The sequence below is a fragment of the Cyprinus carpio genome, chromosome A6 (assembly GCF_018340385.1).
Source record: "Cyprinus carpio isolate SPL01 chromosome A6, ASM1834038v1, whole genome shotgun sequence".
Classification (NCBI taxonomy): Eukaryota; Metazoa; Chordata; class Actinopteri; order Cypriniformes; family Cyprinidae; genus Cyprinus; species Cyprinus carpio.
Genome location: NC_056577.1, coordinates 16823433 through 16847250, shown reverse-complemented (window position 1 = coordinate 16847250; position 23818 = coordinate 16823433). Strand labels below are relative to the sequence as shown.

Below are 23818 nucleotides of genomic sequence, written 5' to 3'. Positions count from 1 at the left end.
ATACAGTGGCATGGGAAAAGGAATTATATTTTCCCCAAATCATGAGAATGCCATAATAATGGCAAGCAAATGCATTTTCTTTATTTTTAAATCATGTTTACTTGTGGTATGTAAATGTCTTGGTCCTGTTCAGTCATGAATTTTCCCAAAATAAAAATAATTCCCCGAAATGTTGCTGTATTGAACTTGACACCTGAGGACTACTTGACGATCTCTATTGTTTTGTTTGTTTTATTGCAATTTGCAAGTTTTGCATTGCGACTTATATTATACTCTGGGGTCCCCTTACACATTTACACACAAAAAGCACTCTTCAAAAACAGCTCTGATTGTTGACACACTAAAATATTTAAATTGAAATATAGATTTTATATAAGATGTATTTTTAAATAGCATGAAAGATATATAATGTATCTAGAATGTATGCATCATAATAAAAGGAAACTATGCTTCTAAACACAAGATGTGAACTGTAGTTCCACCCACACAAATTTGCAATCATGTTTGCAAATGTTCATTGGAATTATGGTTTCGGGAACCGCAAGTTACAGAATTGACATCTAGTTTGTTCAATTGATTTCCACTTCAAAATTAAAATGTACTTACAATTTGTACATTTAAATTACATTTCATCAACTACTATGTTTGGACATATTTTGTTCAAAGAAATGCTTTATATGAAGTGATATGACAGGCAGATATTTTTTTCTGTACAAGACATGCCTTAATTGCCTTAGCAAACACGTGTCTTGGGATCACTGCAGCTCCATGTACTTATGTGAAGTCTGAGGTCATAGTTATATTTTTAAAAGCTCTGAGCCAGTGCCAAAAATGTGCTACATTTTGCCCTTGTGCCACAAGAAATCAGAGGTGGTTAAGAGTCTTCAGGCAATGTTTTTTTTATTTTTATTTTTTCAGCTAAAGCTGAGCTGTCATGATGTCAGAACTGGTCTCCAGTCAGTTTAACACCACTCAACTGACTCTGACCTTCACAGACTCTCTCATCCCTCAGATAACTGACTTGTTTCTCACTTTATGTCATCTGCCGTGGATGTAAAGTGTCCTGTGCAGGCAGTGGCTGTCATTATGGGTGTCATCTGCAGTGTTTATCGTCTGTACTTAGGGAATCGTTGTAAAGGCATTGGACTGTAATGAAAGTGAGGGATTGGGGAGTGCTCATTTCTTGTTTAATGGGCTTTTTAAAGAATTCTGTCATGGTTTTCAATTGCATCTTGATTAGTAGTGAACCCCGAGATTAAACGATGCCATCAAGCTCTACTACAGTTACAGTTACAGAGATATGACCATGAAAACACAAGTTAAAGCTCACCTTGGGCTAGAGAAAGGGAGTGCGGCATGTTGAAGATTATACGCCAAAACTTAGAGGACAAGGACTTTTGTCTGAGCCAAACCATGGTTTCAGGTCTTTACACTAATTGAATGTGATGGAAATTAAACTTGCTATGCAGAGCCAATAATAACTTTCAAATCCAGTGTAGGACTTTGCAGCATGCAGAAAGAAAAAGTACCATGGTACCAGAAATACTATGTATTTATAATATTTAGAAGTTAGTATTGTTTACTATACAACCATATATATATATATATATATATATATAATTTTTCACTCTTTGTTATATTGCAACCATTTGCTCAAATCATTTAAGTTCTTATTTTTTCCTCATTAATTTACACACAGCATCCCATATTGACAGAAAAACACAGAATTGTTGACATTTTTGCACATTTATTAAAAAAAAAAAAAACTGAAATATCACATGGTCCTAAGTATTCAGACCCTTTGCTCAGTATTTAGTAGAAGCACCCTTTTGATCTAATACAGCCATGAGTCTTTTTGGGAAAGATGCAACAAGTTTTTCTCATCTGGATTTGGGGATCCTCTGCCATTCCTCCTTGCAGATCCTCTCCAGTTCTGTCAGGTTGGATGGTAAACGTTGGTGGACAGCCATTTTCTGGTCTCTCCAGAGTTTAAGTCAGGGCTCTGGCTGGGCCATTCAAGAACAGTCACAGAGTTGTTGTGAAGCCACTCTTTCATTATTTTAGCTGTGTGCTTAGGGTCATTGTCTTGTTGGAAGGTGAACCTTCAGCCCAGTCTGACGTCCTGAGCACTCTGGAGAAGGTTTTCATCCAGGATATCCCTGTACTTGGCCGCATTCATCTTTCCCTCGATTGCAAGCAGTCATCCTGTCCCTGCAGCTGAAAACACCCCCACAGCATGATGCTGCCACCACCATGCTTCACTGTTGGGACTGTATTGGACAGGTGATGAGCAGTGCCTGGTTTTTGCCACACATACCGCTTAGAATTAAGGCCAAAAAGTTCTATCTTGGTCTCATCAGACCAGAGAATCTTATTTCTCTGTTTTTTAGCAAACTCCATGCGGGCTTTCATGTTTCTTGCACTGAGGAGAGGCTTCCGTCGGGCCACTCTGCCATAAAGCCCCGACTGGTGGAGGGCTGCAGTGATGGTTGACATACTACAACTTTCTCCCATCTCCCGACTGCATCTCTGGAGCTCAGCCACAGTGATCTTTGGGTTCTTCTTTACCTCTCTCACCAAGGCTCTTCTCCCCCGATAGCTCAGTTTGGCCAGACGGCCAGCTCTAGGAAGGGTTCTGGTCGTCCCAAATGTCTTCCATTTAAGGATTATGGAGGCTACTGTGCTCTTAGGAACCTTAAGTGCAGCAGAATTTTTTTTTTTTGTAACCTTGGCCAGATCTGTGCCTTGCTACAATTCTGTCTCTGAGCTCTTCAGGCAGTTCCTTTGACCTCATGATTCTCATTTGTTCTGACATGCACTGTGAGCTGTAAGGTCTTATATAGACAGGTGTGTGGCTTTCCTAATCAAGTCCAATCAGTATAATCAAACACAGCTGGACTCAAATGAAGGTGTAGAACCATCTCAAGGATGATCAGAAGAAATGGACAGCACCTGAGTTAAATATATGAGTGTCACAGCAAAGGGTCTGAATACTTAGGACCATGTGATATTTCAGTTTTTATTTTTTAATAAATCTGCAAAAATGTCAACAGTTCTGTGTTTTTCTGTCAATATGGGGTGCTGTGTATATATTAATGAGGAAAAAAATGAACTTAAATGATTTTAGCAAATGGCTGCAATATAACAAAGAGTGAAAAATTTAAGTGGTCTGAATACTTTCCGTACCCACTGTGTGTGTGTATATATATATATATATATATATATATATATATATATATATATATATATATATATATATATATATATATATATATATATATATATATATATATATAATTACTGTGCATAACCATTTATGTGTGTGTATGCATGCATATATATGTATTTTATTCATATCTCAAAAGTCAATATTTTGGTATCAAAACCCCCATGTGCATTATTGTCCACATAGCTGACTCTTTTACTTAATTTCTTTTAAGAGGACTGTCATTATGACAGGACAATCACAGCAGACTGCTGGTTTTAAATGGGAGATCAAGCATATTCTTTTTTTTTTTTTTTTTTTTTTTTTTTTTAATGGCCAGCTGAAAAATGCTGACTGCTTAAATAAAAAGTTACTAATTGGAATGTTTGTCCATATTTGTCAGCATCCACTAAAAAGCTTTTAGAGGTGGGGAACACAAAGAAAGCAAGAAAGAGAAAGGAGGACTGCATGTTAGAGCTGAGACGGTGAAGTGTTGTACAATAAATTTGGAAGTTTAATAAGGAGGGGGTGAGCCACCTGTCAATGATATTGTCCCGTGAGACAGGCGGGTGTTTACTGAGCCAGGTGCGACGAGATAATGTACTGCCTCCTGGCTCATGTCCTCCATGCTTCTCCTCTATGACAGATGGGTGATAAATATTCTTGTATCTAATTAAATCAGCAGAGGTTATTGGGATCAATCCATCTCACCTTCCCCTCCCCATCTGCCCCCCTTAGCGTCATATATCAGGCATTAATCTCAGCTTTTTTCTGTTCAGATAATGTCAACACTTCTGCCTGCCTTGAATTACATCAGCTTGATTACCACTGAGATACTACCAGCTGGCACACTGTTGTTTGGTTGGTTAAAAGGTTAAAAAATGAGCTTGTGAAGGTTTGACCTGCAACATATGTTTCTTGTTCTGTTTGACTCTGATGACTTCCTGCAAAATGCTCTGTTTCTTCAGGTTCTGAGGTAGTTAGATTGCTGTGACACCTTTCAGTGGAAGCTTACTGTAGGTCTAAGTGCAGGGTTTCCAGAATCCTGTTTGTATTTGCATCATTCATTGCTCAACTCAAGCTAAATCAATAGATGTTGCTGGTACAGTTTCTGTAGCAACCTTCACGAACCCTCCCCTTCATGTTTATGAGGTTTCATCTACATTTCCAATCGATCAGAGAAATGCACCTTCAAAATGTATTTTATACCTCCTACTTTCTGTGCCACAGGCGTCAGAATACAAACTACCACCACATAGTCTGAGTCATTCTTTCATTTCCAGGGTCTGCGTACAAAATTAAGCTTTGGGTCATGCAACAATCTGAAAGTATTGGAGGTTTCAAGAGAATATATATTTTGAACTGTTTGCAAAGCATGATTTCTGCTTGAGGGGCGTTGTTCGAATTTTTTGATTGGAGCAAAATTTCTGCATATACTGTATAAATTGGTCAAATTTATCTTTAATCGTCAATAGTGAGGAAATACAATCTGCTCAACTATTTTTTGTTGAAAACACTTTGTTAACATACATGTCACATTTTCTCCTTATCAAGGAGTGCCATCTAAAAAATAAAAAGGAATCAATAATAAATGTATTCATTCAAACTGACAAATATTTAGAAATTAAAATGTTTCATGATTAGTATTTTTTTTAATGTAACCATATATTGATTTTAAATGTAGCATTAACATAATTTTCAATTACTAATTGTTTTTTGTTTTCAATCAATTTGCCTGTCGAATTAAAAAAAAAATACTTGCACATAGGCACAACTTTTTATTTTTTTAATTAATTACATAATTTATTTTTCAGTATTGATGAGGATTTATTTTTAGTACATTATTGTATGAAATTTGTATCAAATAATTTTACTTGCATAAACTTTCACTTTCAGGTGAAAAATACGTTTTTCATGCTGCAGTGGTTTGTCAAAATTTAGTATATCAACAAAATTCAGTCCCAAAAGTGTGTGAGACTATGATATATTTTACAAAAATTATTTTATTTATTTATTTATCTATTTATTTAACACTAATATCACCTAACAGATCATTTTACAAAAATTATTTTTAACACCTAATGGTACTCCATACATACCTGGCTCCAAAATCACCCGAACACAAGATGTGTAACATTGTTTTAAATGGTTATATCTCTTCAAAAAAGAACTGTAAAGAACTCTTAAATTGTTTGAGGGTCTTGAAACAGTTTTAATGTTTAAATGTTAAAAAGTTTTTGTTTTAAGTTTTACATTTTTATGGTTCTCTTCTTGGTTGAAATGGACCCAAATGCGTTATGAGGGTTATGATAAATGAATTGATTCCTTTATTTTATTTTAAAAGGTGCTATATGTATTTTTTTGACTGTACTAAAGCGTAAAAATACTATAATATGTTTGCCGAAATTTTGGAAACATGACAAGTTACTAGTTTTACCAAAAAACAATGCTACATCCAGTTATTCTACTGTGAAATGTGGATTCTGTCTCAAAATGTCTGTTTTTTTTTTTTTTTTTGGTCTGTGTGATTCCACCCACTGCAGTTAACCCAGTAGTATTCCGACACTTCGGATTGCCACTTGGCAGAAAACACAGTTGAACTGCAGCCATGGAATCCAGCAAACGAACTGGGTCAGAGATCGCGTATTCTACCCGACCGAAAAAGCTTCAGCATCTGTCTAAAAAGCTCTATGAGCAGAGGCACATTAAAATGCAGACAAATCAACTTACAATATAAGGCTCGTCACCCTCCCTTGTCAATTGTGCTTGTTCCCGTCCCACGTAAGCTTCGAGTCTGAGGAGGGGGGAGTGGGAAATATTACACATATACAACACCTTTAAGTCACACTTCTACAGTAATCCTCCATATTTCTCGACTGTATATTAGGTCGATCTGAAAAGATCTGATTTAGTCACAGTAAAGTAACCAGGTTTGTTTTCCAGTTTCAAGCTGTGTGTGTCTTTTGTCATGTTTGAATGAGCTTCAAAACTGACAGAGAGTCAGAGAGACTAGCCTAACATGTGAAGATGTGCTTATACACATTTAAAGACTGCTGTCATCGCTCAGAGATGAGAGATCTTCTCTGATGATCACATACCTCTTATTCCAAGCACACAAGAGTGCTCTTCCTGCTGCTTGTGGTGCTGAGGTGAACTTCAGCGCTGCAGTTCGGTACTGCCGCATGAGAGCAACAACAAAGGCTTGAATTCCAGCGGCTTAACTTTGATAGTGGCACCTTTTCAGCTACACTTTTTAACTAGCTTATGCCTTCTCTAGAGCTTTTTCTTCAGAGGAAAGGCACTGGATAAAGATAATAAATAAAAGTACGGAATAGGGCATAGCTGGTGGGAGGATGGAAAGGAACTTCAGCCATTATTTGAGGGAAAGGGCATATGGGTATTGGAGAGAGGGTAGATATCAAAATTTTATGTTGACATATCTCTCTTCCTGTCCTCCACCGAGCATGACCGCTCTGACCCCTTTCTTAACATGTGACATTTGTTCATTCCTTGAAGATTAGATGCTGCAACGTATCTGATGTATTTCAAAGCCTTTAGGTGTAAATACAGAATACCCACACAGCATTGAATCTCTGACTTCTGGTTCATTCCAGATAAGCGCCACCTGCTGGATATGAACTTGTAAATAAAGTAACCATGAAGCCTTTACTTTGACTACAATGTTTCTACAAAATGAATACTATAGTATATTCCAACTATTCTCAAGCCATAAAATTCCTTTGTGCGGAACAACACACCAAAATTTAAGTCATTTATTTACTGTAAGGCATGCCATATTTATTTAGCATATCTGCATATTTAAACTGAGAAAATGATATGAAGCTTATATTAAAAAAAGAGCAGCCTGAACATTTTTCTAAATTTGTAATATTGTGTTCTATGAAAAAAATAAAAATAATAATAACCTATAGGTTTGTAACCACCTGAGAAATTTTTCTGAGATTTTTTCAAATATATATTTAATATAAAAATATATTTACATTGATATATTTATACAGTTATTGTATTCAAAACGCCTAAAGAAAACAGTATTGCATAAGTATGGAACAGCATGAGGGCTCCTTTTCTTTTTTGTGTGAACCATCCTTTAAGTTTTGCACAAAAGCACATTATGATTGTTCATTTATCTTAAGCTTGGAGGGTTGGAGCCCTACAACCCATGCTTCCTGTCTAGATCTTTAAAAACTAGGTCACACTACCTCCTAAAATCCTGAATGAACACACACTATGTTAAGGAGATGTAAGCTACACTAGCTACAGTATGGTTTACATTAATAATATACACTAATAACATGATCAGTAGAGTGTAATTTTATACAAAAAGTCCAGTTTGTTTCTGTCTTCCCATCAAATGATGTACTGATGTAGAGACAAGGACATCAGTTGATCAATTCTGATGGTCGATCAGTTCTGTGTAGCATCTAATTTGTGGATGAAACACCTCCAGGAAACCTGCTTAGCCTCCCCATGAGGGAAACCCCTCTCAAAGCCCCTGCTGATTTGGCTACCTGGCGGCTTGATGCTGCCCTCTACTGTGCAGAACAGAAACTAGAGAGAATAAGAGATGCGTGTAGATGTTAATGAGCTCCCATCAGACCTTGCTTTCATTACAAATCAAAAACACATCAAACAGCTTGACTTGTAATTATGCATCCTCCTCTTAACATCATCAAAGGCTTAATCATCTGGAAAGTCGTTTGCGTGTCAGGAAAGAGCAGGCTGTTTTACTAATTAAGATGAGCAATGCAACCGTGCCTGCTGGCCTCTCCCTTTTTACTGTTCTCGGAAGAAGAGCTGAGCTTCAGATAGATGACGCATGAGTGTGAGAAATGCATTCTTGTTGTGATTATGTAAAGAAGCTGGATGGAGTTGGAAGGCTGTGGGTTTGTAATGGACGTTATGTGCAATGACACAACTGAGACATCTCCATCGCTCTCCATTAAGAGCAGTTTCAGCCTTCTGTTAGTGCCAGCAGACGACAAACACCACAGCTCAGGTTTCAGGCTTCATCACTTCTTCCCAATTACACTCCCAACCTTTTATCTATAATGCAGTTTTTTACTGCTGTATGGCTGCACTCTATGCTGAGATTGAAATGGCATGACAAAACTAGCCATTTACATTTCTAGTTTCTTATTATATATTTATATAATTATTATAAACTATTTTCTTGCAGTAGACAGCTGACATGATTGAGGACAACCTAGTAATATTACAAAAAATGCTGTTAATTAATATTAATCAGTATTTAAATGCATAAATGCACTGTAATAAGGAAACCTTAAAATATTCAAACTTTTTTTGGACACTGTTTATTTTTCATGGAAAATTATATATATATGTTCTTTTCATAGAAGTCACCAATTTCTATAGTATAGTATTTATATTTATATCGTAATATAAGTGTTTTCTCTTACCCACAATGCACTGCACATTTATGTATTTTTATCTCTTCCGTGTTGACGTGGCATCCAAATTTTTTTTTTTTTTTGTGGAACTTGTGGATGTGTCGTAGTATATCCAAACTTACACAATCAGATACTTTTTGTTCATGTTTAATGTTTAATATACATTTATATATTATTTTAAACAGTAAACATGTGGAATACTGTAAATACACTAAAATAACGCTTTTTTCTGTTATATATAACTTTTTAAAATGTAATAAATTCTGTGATGGTTTTGTAAAATTATATATGTCTTTAAATGTCATTTAATTAATGCATTCTTGCTGAATAATATTAATTTCTTTAAAAAAAAATCTTACTGACTTTTGAATGGCAGTGTACATAACTTACATATACTTCATACGTACACATTTTTATGATATTATTTTTATTTAACATTTTTATATCGTTGGCTGCTTTCAATGTGGGCAGGGCTGTGGTATGATTCTCAGAAATAAAAAACGAAACGGGCATCCAACACAATGTAGTGTTGCTGGTGAGGATACGTGTTAGGGGAGCATTCTAGTTTTGCTGCTTTGTGTCAATCACAGTGTAGACAGCTATGTTGATTTGGGATAGTGTCCTAGTTAGATGGGATGTCAGACTGAGTGGATGTGATGTAGATGAGATGTCAGGCTGAGTGTGGTTAGGCTCCTCTGCGGTGGAGGATGCTTAAGAGCAGCACAGCTGATGCATGGAAGCTTGTTAAGACTTGATCAATATTTTAAGTGGCTTATTTTATGCACTGGTTGGCGTGCTCTGTTGAAGACTGATGAGTCTATTAGCAAACTGAGTTTTGTGTAATTGCTGTGTGGAAAATGAGCATATGATACAGCGTGATGACTTGGGAGAGATTTCATTATTTTTTAGCTTATTTCTTATTCCACACTGTTGTTTAGCTTGTTTACACTTCAGAAGAGATTATCCTATTTAAGTCAAATTTAAGTGGCTTTGTGTAATGAAAGTCTATTGTTTATCATTGTGGAAAATTGCAAATCTACTACAATGCACAATATCCTTTTTTTTTTCCTTTTTGTTCTCCTTTCATACTAAAAATGTACTGTGGTATAACTATGACACTGTACAATGATGCATCAGATGGTAATAATGTGGTATTCATTTATTCAAATTGGAAATTGCATTGTAAAGAGATAAGTTATTGACTTTATTATTGTGTGTAGAGGATTTTGTCTGCGCCGTTTTGTGTTTTCATCCTGAACTCTCTTGGCTCCACATGAACCGCAAGGGAAATCTTGTTTTGTTGAGCGTTGGTCCCTTATGAGACACTGTTGTCTTTTAAAAGCACCTTGAAGACACTGAAAATTTGTGAGCAGTGCTTCCTTTAGACAGTAGAGTGTGACCAGCTCAGACTGCACATCTGTTCACAGTTTGGTCAGAAAGGGGGCTTCACTCAATACACACACTAAGCTTCAGGTGCAATGTGCTTCCCTTTCATGGCAGATTTTGAAGATTGCACACAGCTGCCAAATATAAAATTATAAAGCCAAAACTGCAAATATTTAATTTTAAATGAATGTGAATACATTTTTGTGAAAAACATTCAGTTATGAATATGTGTAAGGAAAATAGGCTTTGATTATTATTAGTTATACACTGATGTGGAAAGTTTGGCCAATACAGTTAACTGAAAATGAATTATATTTAATTACTTTGTGTGTGTGTGTGTGTGTGTGTGTGTGTGTGTGTGTGTGTGTGTGTGTGTGTGTGTGAGGGAGGGAGAGAGAGAGAGAGAGAGAGAAAAGCTGATTTTGAAATGGATACTATATTCTATATACAGGTTTTAGATTTAAAAAATTGTAAACTCTTCATCTTACAGTGATTTGATCTTTGTAAGTGTCTCTGTGATTATCTTGTATAGTCCCTTATTGTCAATTTCTGCAGCTCCCAGATTGTAACTAAATAAAACCTATGAAATAAGAAAAAAATGCATTCCAGCTCAAAAGTGGAATTTTTAAGCCATTCTCTCTTGTAGACAAGTGGTTCTCAGTTACAATTTTTTCTGATATTATTCAAAATACGGGGTAATTACTACATTTATACTATTATTACTATATGTATACTACATGTTTTGTCTTTTCAATATTTTTCTCTACTTGTGTGTTACATTACACTTTCTTTGCACCATTTTCTTATTATTTGTCATGCCAATACACTGAAACTGAAAACTGAAACAAAACAAAATGAACAAAATTCTCTTGACATCTTACTACTGGCGTGAAGTTATTGTGTTGTGTGTGTACATAAAGCAGAACACACTGCTGCTGAAACTGCTCGCTTTGTTTTCTCCTCTCACTCCATTATTCAGGCTTTTTCATCCTGCTGCTGTTTTCTGTCACCTAAATCAACAGGTGGCTGAAGGGACTGTTGGGAACCTTTACAGATCTTTAGCTGCCCCAGATTTATTGGCTGTAGTCTCTCTCTCTCTTTCTCTCTCTGTCTCAAAATACTTAAACTTTACAGCTACATTTCCCACCAGCTACTTGCATTAAAATTTCATAATCTACAGTTCTCCCTGCAATTAAACTTAGATCATCATGATTACAGGAGTATTTTAAAATAGAAAATACATTCTGCAGCTCTAATGCCATATTTATTACAATCTAATGTCAGATTAACTTGATTTATTTCTAAATGTCAGGCATAATATGGCATAATGAGATATTTGAGATACTTTCCATCCCAACCCTCCCCCACCCCCAAAAAAAATGTACACAAGGATGACCCAAACCATGTTTTAGCTTTGTCTACCATGACATATTCAAGATCTGTGTGCATATACGCTAGGTCACTTTAGTTAAACAGTATTTGAAGGGATTAGTTAACCCAAAAATTAAAATTATGTCATCAATCTTCTGTGGAACGTACATAAACCCATTCAATGAAAAGGAAGTCAATAGGAAAGGAAAATGCTTGGTCACCAACATAGTACCACAAGAAGTACCACTGTTCCACAAGTACCACAGAAGAAATTAAGCCACACAGATTTGGACAGACATGAGAGTGACTAGATGATGACAATTTTTGGGGGAACTGTCCCTTTAAATCTGTAGAAATTCTACAGTAGTATTTTAGTCTACAATAGTATTTATACAATTTTAGGGTTTATGCAAGTAAAAATAAAGATATATGCATGTTTGTAGATGTAAATATGATCATCTTCTCTCTCCTGCAGAGCGCACCATGGCCAGACATGAGGTGCGAGAGGTGGAGCAGAGACAGACACGGGACAGCTTGCGGGACTCTCCTGCATTGCCTGAGATTGAGGATCTGATCATCATCTATAACCGTGTGCCCAAGACTGCCAGCACCTCCTTCACCAACATTGCATATGACCTGTGCGGAAAGAACCGTTTCCATGTTCTCCACATCAACACCACCAAGAATAATCCGGTCATGTCCCTGCAGGATCAGGTAACATGTCCATTACATTACACTCAGCTTATGGCGCTTTTCCACTGCATGGTACGACTCAGCTTGGCTTGGTTCGGTTTGCTTTTCCACAAGTTTAGTATCTTGAAAGTGGGTGGGATTATAGACTGATCATTATAGTTGTGCCACCACCTCATCTACTGACCACTTTACTGCCATTTCTTTTTTTTTACAAGTTGCATGCAACGGTCGTTTAAAGCAACAAATGATACTGCAGTGGCTGTTGCTGACTATTTATATCTTGTGGGTTTGGTGTCTCGTGCCGCAAATCCATTGACCAATCAGTGATCTGCAGTGTTTACATGTCACATTTTAGTATCAGTACAGCTCGCTTGGTTACCTCACCTGAGGTGGTACTAAAAAAAAGTACCATGCAATGGAAAAGCACCATTACATCAGAATGTTTGCCATTTCTGTGATTATTCTGAGATTATTTAACATTTTAGTCCAATTATGTGAACAGAATTCTTAAGTTTTTTAAGTCCACTCATATGAGTTGTCAAAGAGATTAATGAGGTTGTCACACGTAGCTAGTTTGAGCACTCGGTCCAAGGGTCTATATAACTGTATACGATCACTTCAGATGAACTCAGAATACCCTTTGTGGTTCAGCTGAGTCCCTTTTTAAATCCATAACTGTTTTTTGTTCATTTAAAATGGCCGTATTATCGTTTATGAAAGGTTCATATTTTGGTTTTGGGAGTCCCCTTCAACAGGTTGACATGCATGCAAGGTCATAAAACAGTTTCATTGTCTTATAATAAGCATGTATGTTTACCTTACTTGCTCAACGACTCCCATACGATTTGTTTAACGATTCATTTTTCCAAACCCCTTCTTTACATGATGCTAATCTGCGGTGATTGGTCCGATTGGTCTCATTCTCATTTCATCATGCCTGTAATGCCTGATAAAGCAGCATTTGTGAGCACAATGCTGCTCTGTGTACAACCATTACCGGGTAAAACCGCTATTTTTACCACTCCAAAAGGCACCTAGTGGCAAAGAATGAATTTGCATTTTCATTCAGACCAAGGGTAAAAGACTGACAAGTGGGCGGGCAATATGCTAATGTTTCATGTTGACCTCAACATGCAACGGCTTGGGATTCGTTTTAAAAACGACTTGTTTCGGTGATTCAGTTGCCTCTTTCTTTTGAGAGACAATAACTTTATACACGGTGCATTTTCAGATTTAAAACTTTGCAGGATGTTTTCATTCACTTAGAGCTGTGTTACACACTGCATGAAAGGTATTTTTTCAAAAATCCATAATTGAAAGTGTTCTATATGTGAATCCTGTGATTGCAAAGCTGAATTTTCAGCAGCCATTCGCTCAAAGATGCTTACACAGGGTAATATTTAAATAGTCAGATACAGTATATGAATATGCCAGCTATTGGGCATATTTTACAACACTGTAAAAAAAAGTCTGTAGTTTTTACAAAATAATTTTGGCAGCTGTGGTTGCCAGAATACTTTTGTAAAAAATACAGAAAAACTGTAAACACAATTACGGCCAAAAAACTGTACATTTTACAGTATAAAACTGTTATTTACAAACAAGAAAATTTTAATGTAAACCAGTAAATTCAACAACGCACACTGCTATTAAAATCTGTTTTGTACCTTTAACATACTGACAACCACCATAATAATGCAGGTGGTAAAAGAGAAAGCCACATGAAGAATCAAAGCTCATTACAAGTAAGTTTATATTAATATATAGAAGGTGCACAGAGTCATTCATGCAAACACAAAACACCATCATGGTGACACACAATACTTAAACAATTCAATAAACTTACATTAAACAACAGAAGATGTAACATGAAGCCCAAATGTACATAACTGATAACAAAAAACTATTAAAAAACATGATTATTTAAACAAAATACTTTCAAATGTGGAGCGTCACACAGGGAATTCTGGGAATATCAGTTTACAGTTTTTGACTGTAAATTATACATTGATTTGTTCTTTTTTACTTCTAAAAACTGTAAAATTAACAACATTTTACTGTAAAATTACATGAAATGTCTGGTTAGATCTTTTACAGTTTTTCCCTGTATATAGTACAGGAACTTACTGTTAACCTATTAACACTTTTTTTTCGTAGCGTTTTTACAAAATTGTACAGTTAAAATTACACTTATTTTTTACAGTGAAGCACACTCAAGTTGCACAATTCAGACCAAGTGCAGAGGTTTAGTGTGCTTGTACTGATGACATTCTGCTTGGTCTTTTGCTCAATTCTCACTCTGACAGTCCAGGTGATGTTAGCGTAGCAGCCCTGTGTTTCTTTCCAACAAGCAGTCTCATCTCTGGCTCCACGTCCATAATTCATAACCTTCTGTCAATATCCACACTGCTGCTGTGCCTTTGTGTGGCAAGCAGCGCTGAACCGACAGATAAAAAGAAGAACAAGGGTGAAAAAAAGAATGAATTGCAGATCTTGTTGACAGCAGCAAAGAAAGACAATTCTCTATTCATCACATGCATTGTTATATAGGAGCACGTGTTGTCAGCTAACACAAATCAATCTTGAGTTTTATTTGCAGAGTGGAAGGTGCTCCCTTCAAATAAAGCATTTCGCATCATTTTGACCTCACATGTGTCAACATTTTTCAACACAGTATGTGGCTTTGTCAGAATGCGATCATGAGCGTATGTTTACATTTGTATTCACGTCATTGCCATCCACGAAATAATATGCCTCGGAGCAGGGGGAGGGAAGGTGTTATTTATCTGTGATTTTGGCAAGGTAATATCCAAAGCAGAGTACAGCTGTGGGACTATGGGGAGGATGTTTGGAGAAAACATTGCTGAAATGTGTTTGCATTAAGTAGTCTCTTGGCTGGTTTGTTTAGCAGCCCGTGACAGATGCAGTACGTCAGTGCGAGATTGTTATTTGAGATTTGGATATTGCTGATGCTTGAATGATGGGGGCATATCACACATGCAGTAAAATACATTTAGAGGTTTATAAACTCTACAGGGACAAATCGAATGTGTTATCTTGTGCTTACAGATGAGGTTTGTAAGGAATGTGACATCCTGGCGAGAAATGAAACCAGGATTCTACCACGGCCATGTTGCCTACCTGGACTTCACAAAGTAAGTTTTGCTGGATTGATACAAAACCATCATTACAATCACTGGAAGCAACTGCACTACACTTCACCGTAGTTAATATGGTTATGTGTTCTTATGGCACACAAGTCCTTATCTAATAGTACATTTGTTGTTGTCTCTTCCTGAAAAATGGAATTTCCATCAGACAACTACTTAATTTAGTGACGTGAGAAGATACGTTTAAGTGCTGCACTCTAGTGGTTGAAAGTGGAACATGTTTTTATTTTTTCTTGTTGTTTTGAAGTCTGAAATCAGAATCTCTTTTTATTTTTCGTTTGGTTTTACATAATCAAAAGGAACATATCCTATTGAAATTCTGAACTTTGTATTAAATATCGAATTTTTCAGAGATTGTTGTGGTGATATAATTGTACGGAAAGAAAATGTTTATTAGAAAATTAAGAAAAAAAAAATAATAAAAAAAATAAGCATTTTGACAGGTGTCTTGTTGAGTGGATTCCACATAACATAACAACATAACATAACATAACATAACATAACATAACATAACATAACATATAACATAACATAACATAACATAACATAACATAACATAACATAACATATAATGTTTATCTAAATAGGTTTGGAGTCAAGGGGAAGCCGGTTTATATCAACATTGTACGAGACCCCATCGAGAGGTTGGTGTCTTACTACTATTTTCTCCGATTTGGAGATGATTATCGGCCAGGTCTCAGGCGGAGAAAGCAGGGGGACAAAAAGGTATTATGTATTTGAACTATTATTCAAAGTAACTAATTAGCATTCACCCCATGTGCATGCTAAGGTGCGATATGTGTGAATGTGTTTCAGACATTTGATGAGTGTGTGTCATCAGGAGGTTCTGATTGCGCTCCTGAGAAGCTTTGGTTACAGATCCCGTTCTTCTGTGGCCATTACTCTGAGTGCTGGTGGGTAATATGAGCAGCCTGTTACTCTGTTTTTCATGTAATGCTCTTTCGCATTAGACAAATCGATTGATTTACTCTTTACTGATTTGTTCTCTAAACTGCTGTATGTGGGAGCTGGAAATGATCTTGTGTGTCTGTTTGTGCAGGAATGTTGGCAGTAGGTGGGCTCTCGAGCAGGCCAAGTATAATTTGGTGAATGAGTATCTGCTCGTGGGAGTGACTGAGGAGCTGGAGGATTTTATCATGATGCTCGAGGCAGCCCTGCCACGTTTCTTCAGAGGAGCGACTGAGCTGTACCGCACAGGTACTTGGTCGCCTTTTAGGAATAGTTAAAAAAAAAAAAATTCTGCTCTCTACCTTTACTTTACTTTTATCTACCCACCTTCATCTTTCCAAACCCAACTTTCTTTTTTCCATGTAACACAAGAGGTGAATACAAGCTTTGTGTGAGAAACAGCCTGAAGGTTAAATCAAACATTCATGACAGCCAATGAAAGAATTACCTTAACAATGTGTGATTTGTAGATAAATAATTCTTCGTCAAATCTTTTCAATTAATTGGTTGAAAAGAAATCATTTGGAAACCCTTTTGAATATTTTGTTTATGAACCGGACTGATCCAGTTCTCGAGTTAACTCGAGTTCACTAACTATGATTCAGTTGCAGCTACTGGATTTGGGCTGTTTGTCACACAAAGGTATTGTATATTTTCAGAAGTAGTCATATGGACTTCTTTTATGATATCCTTCTGGTTCTTTTGCATCCATTATGAAACTTGAAAGCTCATTGTAATTGCATGGAAAATAATTACTGTTACTGTTCTATCACAGATAGATTTTTCAAAAGGATTCTACTTTGTTGAATAAACAACTATCTTGTGCCCTGCAATAATAATTTACTCAAACTCTCTTTTATGAGGAAAAAAATAAATAAAATACGCCAGATAATCGGCTAAAAAAACCAGCATCATATTGTATATCGGCATGGGCCAGAGAAAAACACTTTTCGGTCGACCTCTATTGCTGACACTTAAATTAATTGTTTTGCCACTATTGCACTTGTAATTAATGTATTTTGAATGCAAAGGGCACTTTATTCTTTCAAAAAAATTATGTTTATTTGTTATTCATGTTATGTTGTTTATTAAAAACAACCAATTGTTCTGGTCCGGACCTACGACACTGATGAAAATTCAGATTTGGACCTTTGAATGTAGACTTTGAGAACACACAGAGTTTCTGCAGGTATCATCAAATCTAATTTATTGCTTTTTTTAATGCCGTTTTTTTTTTTTTTTCTTTTTTTTTCCAACAATAATGAGACCGCATACTTGGATGAGGTAGAGAAATTAACATCATGGTGCCAGGACAATTGTCTCTCTCTGAATGTGAGCAAAACTAAAGAGCTGATTGTTGACTTCAGGAAGAGACAGCAGTGGCCCTATACTCCTCTTATGATCAGCGGGACCCCTGTGGAGAGGGTGAGCAGCTTCAAGTACCTCGGTGTAAACATCTCCGAGGACCTGACTTGGACTTCACACATTCAAACACAGGTTAATAAAGCCAGGCAAAGACTGTACCATCTGAGACAGCTGAGAAAATTCAGGGTTTCACCTGCAATCCTGAAAACTTTCTATTCAGGGGCCATTGAAAGTGTATTGACTCAGTGTATCTCAGTGTGGTATGGGAACAGCTCCAGTCATGACTGCAAAGCCCTGCAGAGAGTTGTGCGCTTAGCTGAGCGCATCTCAGGGTCTGCTCTCCCCTCTCTGCAGGACATCTACCTCAAACGCTGCAAAAGCAGAGCTGTTAAAATCATCAAGGACTCCATTCACCCCAGTAAACCATCTTTTCACTTTGCTGCCATCTGGTAAGCGTTTCCGTAGCCTGATGTCAAAAACTGAGAGACTTAGGAGGAGTTTCCTTCCCCAGGGCCATCAGGCTCCTAAACTCAAAACCAGCCTCTTAACATCTTCATGTCTCCACTTAATATTCACTTTATCAGTAAGACATTCATCATTCACTACCTCACATTGACATACTGTAAGTGTCAACCTGTTTGCACATTTGCCTCTTGTACATTCCTGTGTATCTTATTATTTAAGACTACAGTTTACTTTCATGCACATTATTTTCCACTATATATTTAATTCTACAGTATACATCTCTTTATATATATTTTATATTTTATTCTTATATTTTTATTGTTTACTTTTATTTCATTATTTCATAGCTATATTTATGTATATTTTCATCTGTGTTGTATTCTTTAATAATTGCACTGTCCATGGAGCGGACCTGACTCACATTTTACTGCTGGTTACATATGCTCTATATAATTGTGTATGTGACAAATAAAAATCTTGAATCTTGAATCTTGAATCTTGAATGACTTACTCGACCCATATGTATCACACACACTCCCGGTCAAAGGTTTTTAGTGCTTATGAAACAAGTCTCTTCTGCTCTCCAAGGCTGCAGTAATACTAATACTGAGAGATATTATTTCAATTAAAAATAACTGTTTTCTATTTTAATATATTTTTAAAATGTAATTTATTACTGTCATGACGAAGCTGTATTTTCAGCAGCCATTACTCCAGTGTTACATGATCCTTCAGAAATCATTCTAATATCCTAACCTGCTGCTCTGTAATGATCAATTATTATTGGTGCTCAGTTATTATTAATAATGGTTCTTACTATAATCAATATTGAACACATTTGCAATCAATATTGAACACATCTGCATATTTTTGTGGAAACAGTGATACATTTTACATTTCAAGATTCTTTGAATATTTCAAAATGTTCAAAATAACAGCATTTATTTGAAATAAAATCTTTTGTAACATGTCTTTACTGACACTTTTGATCAATTTAATTAGTCCTCATTGAATAAAAGTATTTGTAAAAATAAACAAAATGTAATTAATTTGGGTTTTTATTTTTTTTATGGTACATTTGAATGGTTCAGCCGTTGACAGGTTTACTTACCTTGGTAGTACACTGTCTCGTGCTGTGCACATAGATGATGAAGTTAACATCAGGATTGTCAAGGCCAGCGCAGCCTTTGGACGTCTACGTGACTCGGTATGGGAAAGGACTGGCATCAAGCAGGAGACAAAACTGACGGTCTACCGGGCCGTTGTCTTACCAACTCTTCTGTATGGGTGCGAAGCCCTGGACAGTCTACCAGCGCCATGCCAAAAAATTGAATCATATCCACCTGAGCTGTCTGAGGAAACTGCTGAGGATCAAGTGGCAAGACAAAATCCCTGACACGGAAGTCCTCAGCAAGGCAAATATCCCTAGCATCTACACCATGCTTGCGAAGGAACAGCTTAGATGGACTGGGCACGTGACCAGAATGCCCTACGTGAGACTTCCAAAACAAGTCTTTTTTGGCGAGCTGAAAAATGGCAAGCGTGCACAAGGTGGCCCCAAAAAGCGCTACAAGGATACCCTTAAAGCTTCCTTGAAGAGCTTTGGACTCGATCTGAAAAGCTGGGAATCCCTAGCACAGGACCGACCTGCCTGGAGAAGAAAAGTTCAGGACGGTGCAGTCCTCTGTGAGAGCAGGAGAAGCTCCTGTGCTATCTTGAAGAGGCAGCAGCGCAAATCTACTAAGGAAGGACATGTGGCTGTACCTCAGAGCTCTACATCTTCCCTGACCTGTCCAGTGTGCCACAGGGAATTCCGGGCTCGGATTGGCCTCTTCAGCCATCTGCGCACTCATCAAAACCCAATAAAATGACAAAACGTGGTCATCATCAACTGTGATGGACGAACAAGAAGAAGAATATATTGGTTTTCACAACGACTGGAGTAAAGATGCTGAAAATGCTTTCAATCTCATTAATATACTATATTTAAAATATATTCACGGTTATTATAGCATATTATTATTATATATATTAGCAGTTATTATAAATTGAAATATTTCACGATATTACTGTTTTTATTCATTTTTTCTTTTCACACCAAAGTACATATTTTGTGACAGCAAACTAAAAAGTTATTAATTATGAAGGCTATATTCAAAATAAACTGGCAATATTATTTTTCTTCAGAACCATCTAAAAAAAAAAATTATGCCTGTAGGAAAAAAAAGTAATGACTTTTAATGCCATTTAAGGCCTTAATTTTCGCAAAATCCATTTAATGGCTTTTAATGCTTTTCCCGTGGAAACCTTGCTGTCCAGTAAGTGTTGCTGCCTCCATGTAAGAACTGATTTTATTAAAGCAGTGGATTTTCTTTAAGCCTTGGCTTTAAAGTTGGAGGCTTGTCAGTTGAAAATACTGCTCATTCTGCTAGTCTGTGAAGCAACACACTTATAAAACAACTGCACGTCACATTATTCACTGTAGAAGAGAACTCTCTTTAAGACAGTAACTATTTTCTTTTTAATATCTTTTAATATGTGATTTATTTCTGTGATGACAAAGCTAAATTTCCAGCAGCCATTTTTTATTCTGCTAGCTGTAGCTGTCAGAATTGCGGCTACTTTTAGTCTTCAGTGTCACATGAACTTTCAGAAATCATTATAACATTATAAAATAAACAGTTTGTAACATTATAAATGTCTAGTATTCATTTAAAACAACAACAAACAACTTACTGACCCCAAACTTTTGACCTGTAGCTACTGTATGTGTAAGCACATTACACAATGAATATTACTTTTGTTGATCTTTTATTTTACCTGCAGTCCTACAATAAAACACTTCCTGTTATATGAAATTGCATTATATATGAATTAATGTATAACAATATATTTATGATTTTGAACTTATATTTAACCTATGAATTTAAAGTGCCCCTATTATCGTTTATGAAAGGTTCATATTTTGGTTTTGGGAGTCCCAACAACAGGTTGACATGCATGCAAGGTCAAAAAACACTTTCATTGTCTTATAACATGCACTTATTTTTACCTTATTTGGTCAATGACTCCCAAATGATTTGTTTAATGTTTAATTTTTCCTCCTTTGCGTGACGCTAATCTGTGGTGATTGGTCCGATTGGTCTCATTTTCATTTCATCATGCCTGTAATGCCTGATAAGGCAGTGTTTGTGAGTTCAGTGTTGCTTTGTGTACAACCATTACTGGGAAACCGTTATTTTACTGCTCCAAAAGCGGCACCTAGTGGCAAAGAATGAATTTGCATTTTCATTCAGACCAAAGTGAAAAGACCAAAATGTGGGTGGGCAATATGCTAATGTTTCATGTTGATGTCAACATAAAACGGCTTGGATTCGTTTAAAAAATGACTTGTTTCAATGATTCAGAGTCGACTCTTTCTTTTGAGAGACAATAACTTTATACACGGTGCATTTTCAGATTTCAAACTTTGCCGAATGTTTTCTTTCACTTAGAACGGTGTTACGCACTGTATGAGGGTCATTTTCAAACATCCATAATAGGGGCACTTTAAAATCCAAATTAGTCATTTTTAAAAATCCCCTGATGTGTTTTAGTTTTATTCAGATATTCAGCATTGAATATTTCTTTAATTATACAAACCAGTGCAACCTCCTGAGTGACCTGCATTTTATTTTGTCTTTGACTTTGGCAGGCAAGAAGTCTCACCTGAGGAAAACGAGCGAGAAGAAACCTCCCACTAAAGAGTCCATCTCAAAGCTGCAGCAGTCCAACATATGGAAGATGGAGAACGAGTTCTATGAGTTTGCACTGGAACAGTTTCAGTTTGTGCGCGCTCACAGCGTCAGGGAAAAAGACGGCGAGCTTTACTTGCTGGCTCAGAACTACTTTTATGAGAAAATCTATCCAAAAGTAAACTAGAGTTGCATTAGCATGATCCAACTGTCATTTGGCCTGTCCATGTACTGTTCTGTCACTTTCACTGGGAAGAAAAGAAGAAATGCCTGGAAGAGGGGCCAAGGGTTTTAGAGTATGTTTTTTGAGAGACTTCACACAAGTGCTGACTGTGTGTGCTTGATATCAAGCCCACTATATTTTTTATGGACTTTCACAGCACTGAAAACATTTGTGACATATACATCAAATGTTCACGCAATTCATCACGCCTTCCAAAAGAAAATGACAGAACCTCTTTGGCCATCAGTCACTGCTGTGAAAAATCAATTCTGAACAGGGTCAGAAGGGTACTGCTTTTGGTACCAGACATTTGGTACATTAGGAGCACCTCCTTATTTTACTACTAACTGTGGTTTTGTGAATGAACTCTTTCTTGCATTGTGTATATTCAAATTTTTAATAGAATGCCATGAACAGTGTTTACAGAATTTAGTAAAGGTATTGTAGCCAGAGTTTAGAATGTGGTAAAACAGATTTCATATCTGTAAAAAATGTGTTTACATGTATATTTTATGTAATTGGACCAAATGGTTGTAAGAAATTCAAAGTTGTAGAGTTTTAAACTAGTTATTTAGAAAATAGACTTATTTGGGGGATGGATCCCACTGGTGCTTGCTTTCTTTTCTATTTCTCCTTTCTTTTTTCTTTTCTTTTTTTCGTTGCATCTCCTGAAGACTCTAAAATAATGAAATTGAACAGTTAAACTTTAAACTGACCTCTAAGATAAACTTTCATCTTTCATTGTTTAACTACAGAGACTGTTGCGGACAGGTTAAAATATCATCTTGTAGCAGAGTATTGACTTAAGGTAACTTGGTCTCAACAGCCTACTGCCCTCTCAGAAGTCCTAATTATACTGCATTTTACAAGGAAAAGAAAAAAAGAGGCTCAAACCAACATTAGTTGTACATTAAATAGTGCCTTCATGAATCATTCATTCCACCCTGGTTTCAGCAGTTGTTCCGATTATTTAAACGTCTGTATATTAAATTGGTTTTAAAACTGCCAGCTTTCCTTTTATATTATTTTTTTATTTATTATTATTTTTTTTAAATAAATTGTCTCGAAGCATTTCAAATAAACTTTACTGTCTGTGAGACCCTGTTTTCAGGATGCTTAGTTTATCTTACACTAATAATTCAGTTTTCAACCTGGGCTTCGGTGATGTGCTTAAATCTTGCGTACATTTTGAGAGGAGAGTTTTTAGGACTGTCAAAGTGAATTTGTTAAATTAAGACAAATGAATTATGTTAAAAACTTTTTTTCCTTACTGATTTATCAAATAGAATGATCATATTAATTTATCATATAGTACAAAAGTTTGGGGTCACTAAGATTATTTTCCGTCCATGCTTTCCAAGGCTGCATTTGTTTGATCAAAAATACACAGAACATATTTAACGTATTTGAAAATGTAATTGATTAATTCGATGCCTAAACTTAATTTTCAGCAGCCATTACTCTTGTAGCACATGATCCTTCAGAAATCATTGTAACATCCTGATTTGGTGATTAAGAAATGTTTATTTTTATAAAAGTTTTGTTGCTTAATGTTTTTGTGGAGACTGTCTATTATTACTCGTGATCAACTTAATGCATCACATCTTAATGATCTCAATGTAACTGTACAGTTTTGGTTTACAGTACACTATTATTATTTCTTGTTATATTAATAACATCCTCTCTACTGTAAATGCCCACTTTCCATTATCAAGTCTTACCCTACATTTTATTTTCTTGTCGAATAATTTATTTCAGAAATATGTCACATTACAGAAAATGGTTTACGACGGGGTATTCAAGGTGGG

General features: G+C 36.1%; 1 protein-coding gene across 1 annotated transcript in view; it reads left to right on the top strand.

Moving 5' to 3' along the window:
• Nucleotides 1–22455, top strand: part of LOC109063239 (heparan sulfate 2-O-sulfotransferase 1) — a 74723-nt gene extending 52268 nt beyond the window's left edge. Inside the window, exons 2-7 of the mRNA XM_042758217.1 lie at nt 11867–12105; nt 15154–15239; nt 15842–15980; nt 16071–16168; nt 16315–16472; nt 21748–22455. Of these exons, the coding sequence (XP_042614151.1) occupies nt 11867–12105; nt 15154–15239; nt 15842–15980; nt 16071–16168; nt 16315–16472; nt 21748–21974 (947 nt within the window). The 3' untranslated portion in view covers nt 21975–22455. The remainder of the gene's footprint in view (nt 1–11866; nt 12106–15153; nt 15240–15841; nt 15981–16070; nt 16169–16314; nt 16473–21747) is intronic.
• The last annotated feature ends 1363 nt before the right edge of the window (nt 22456–23818 follow it).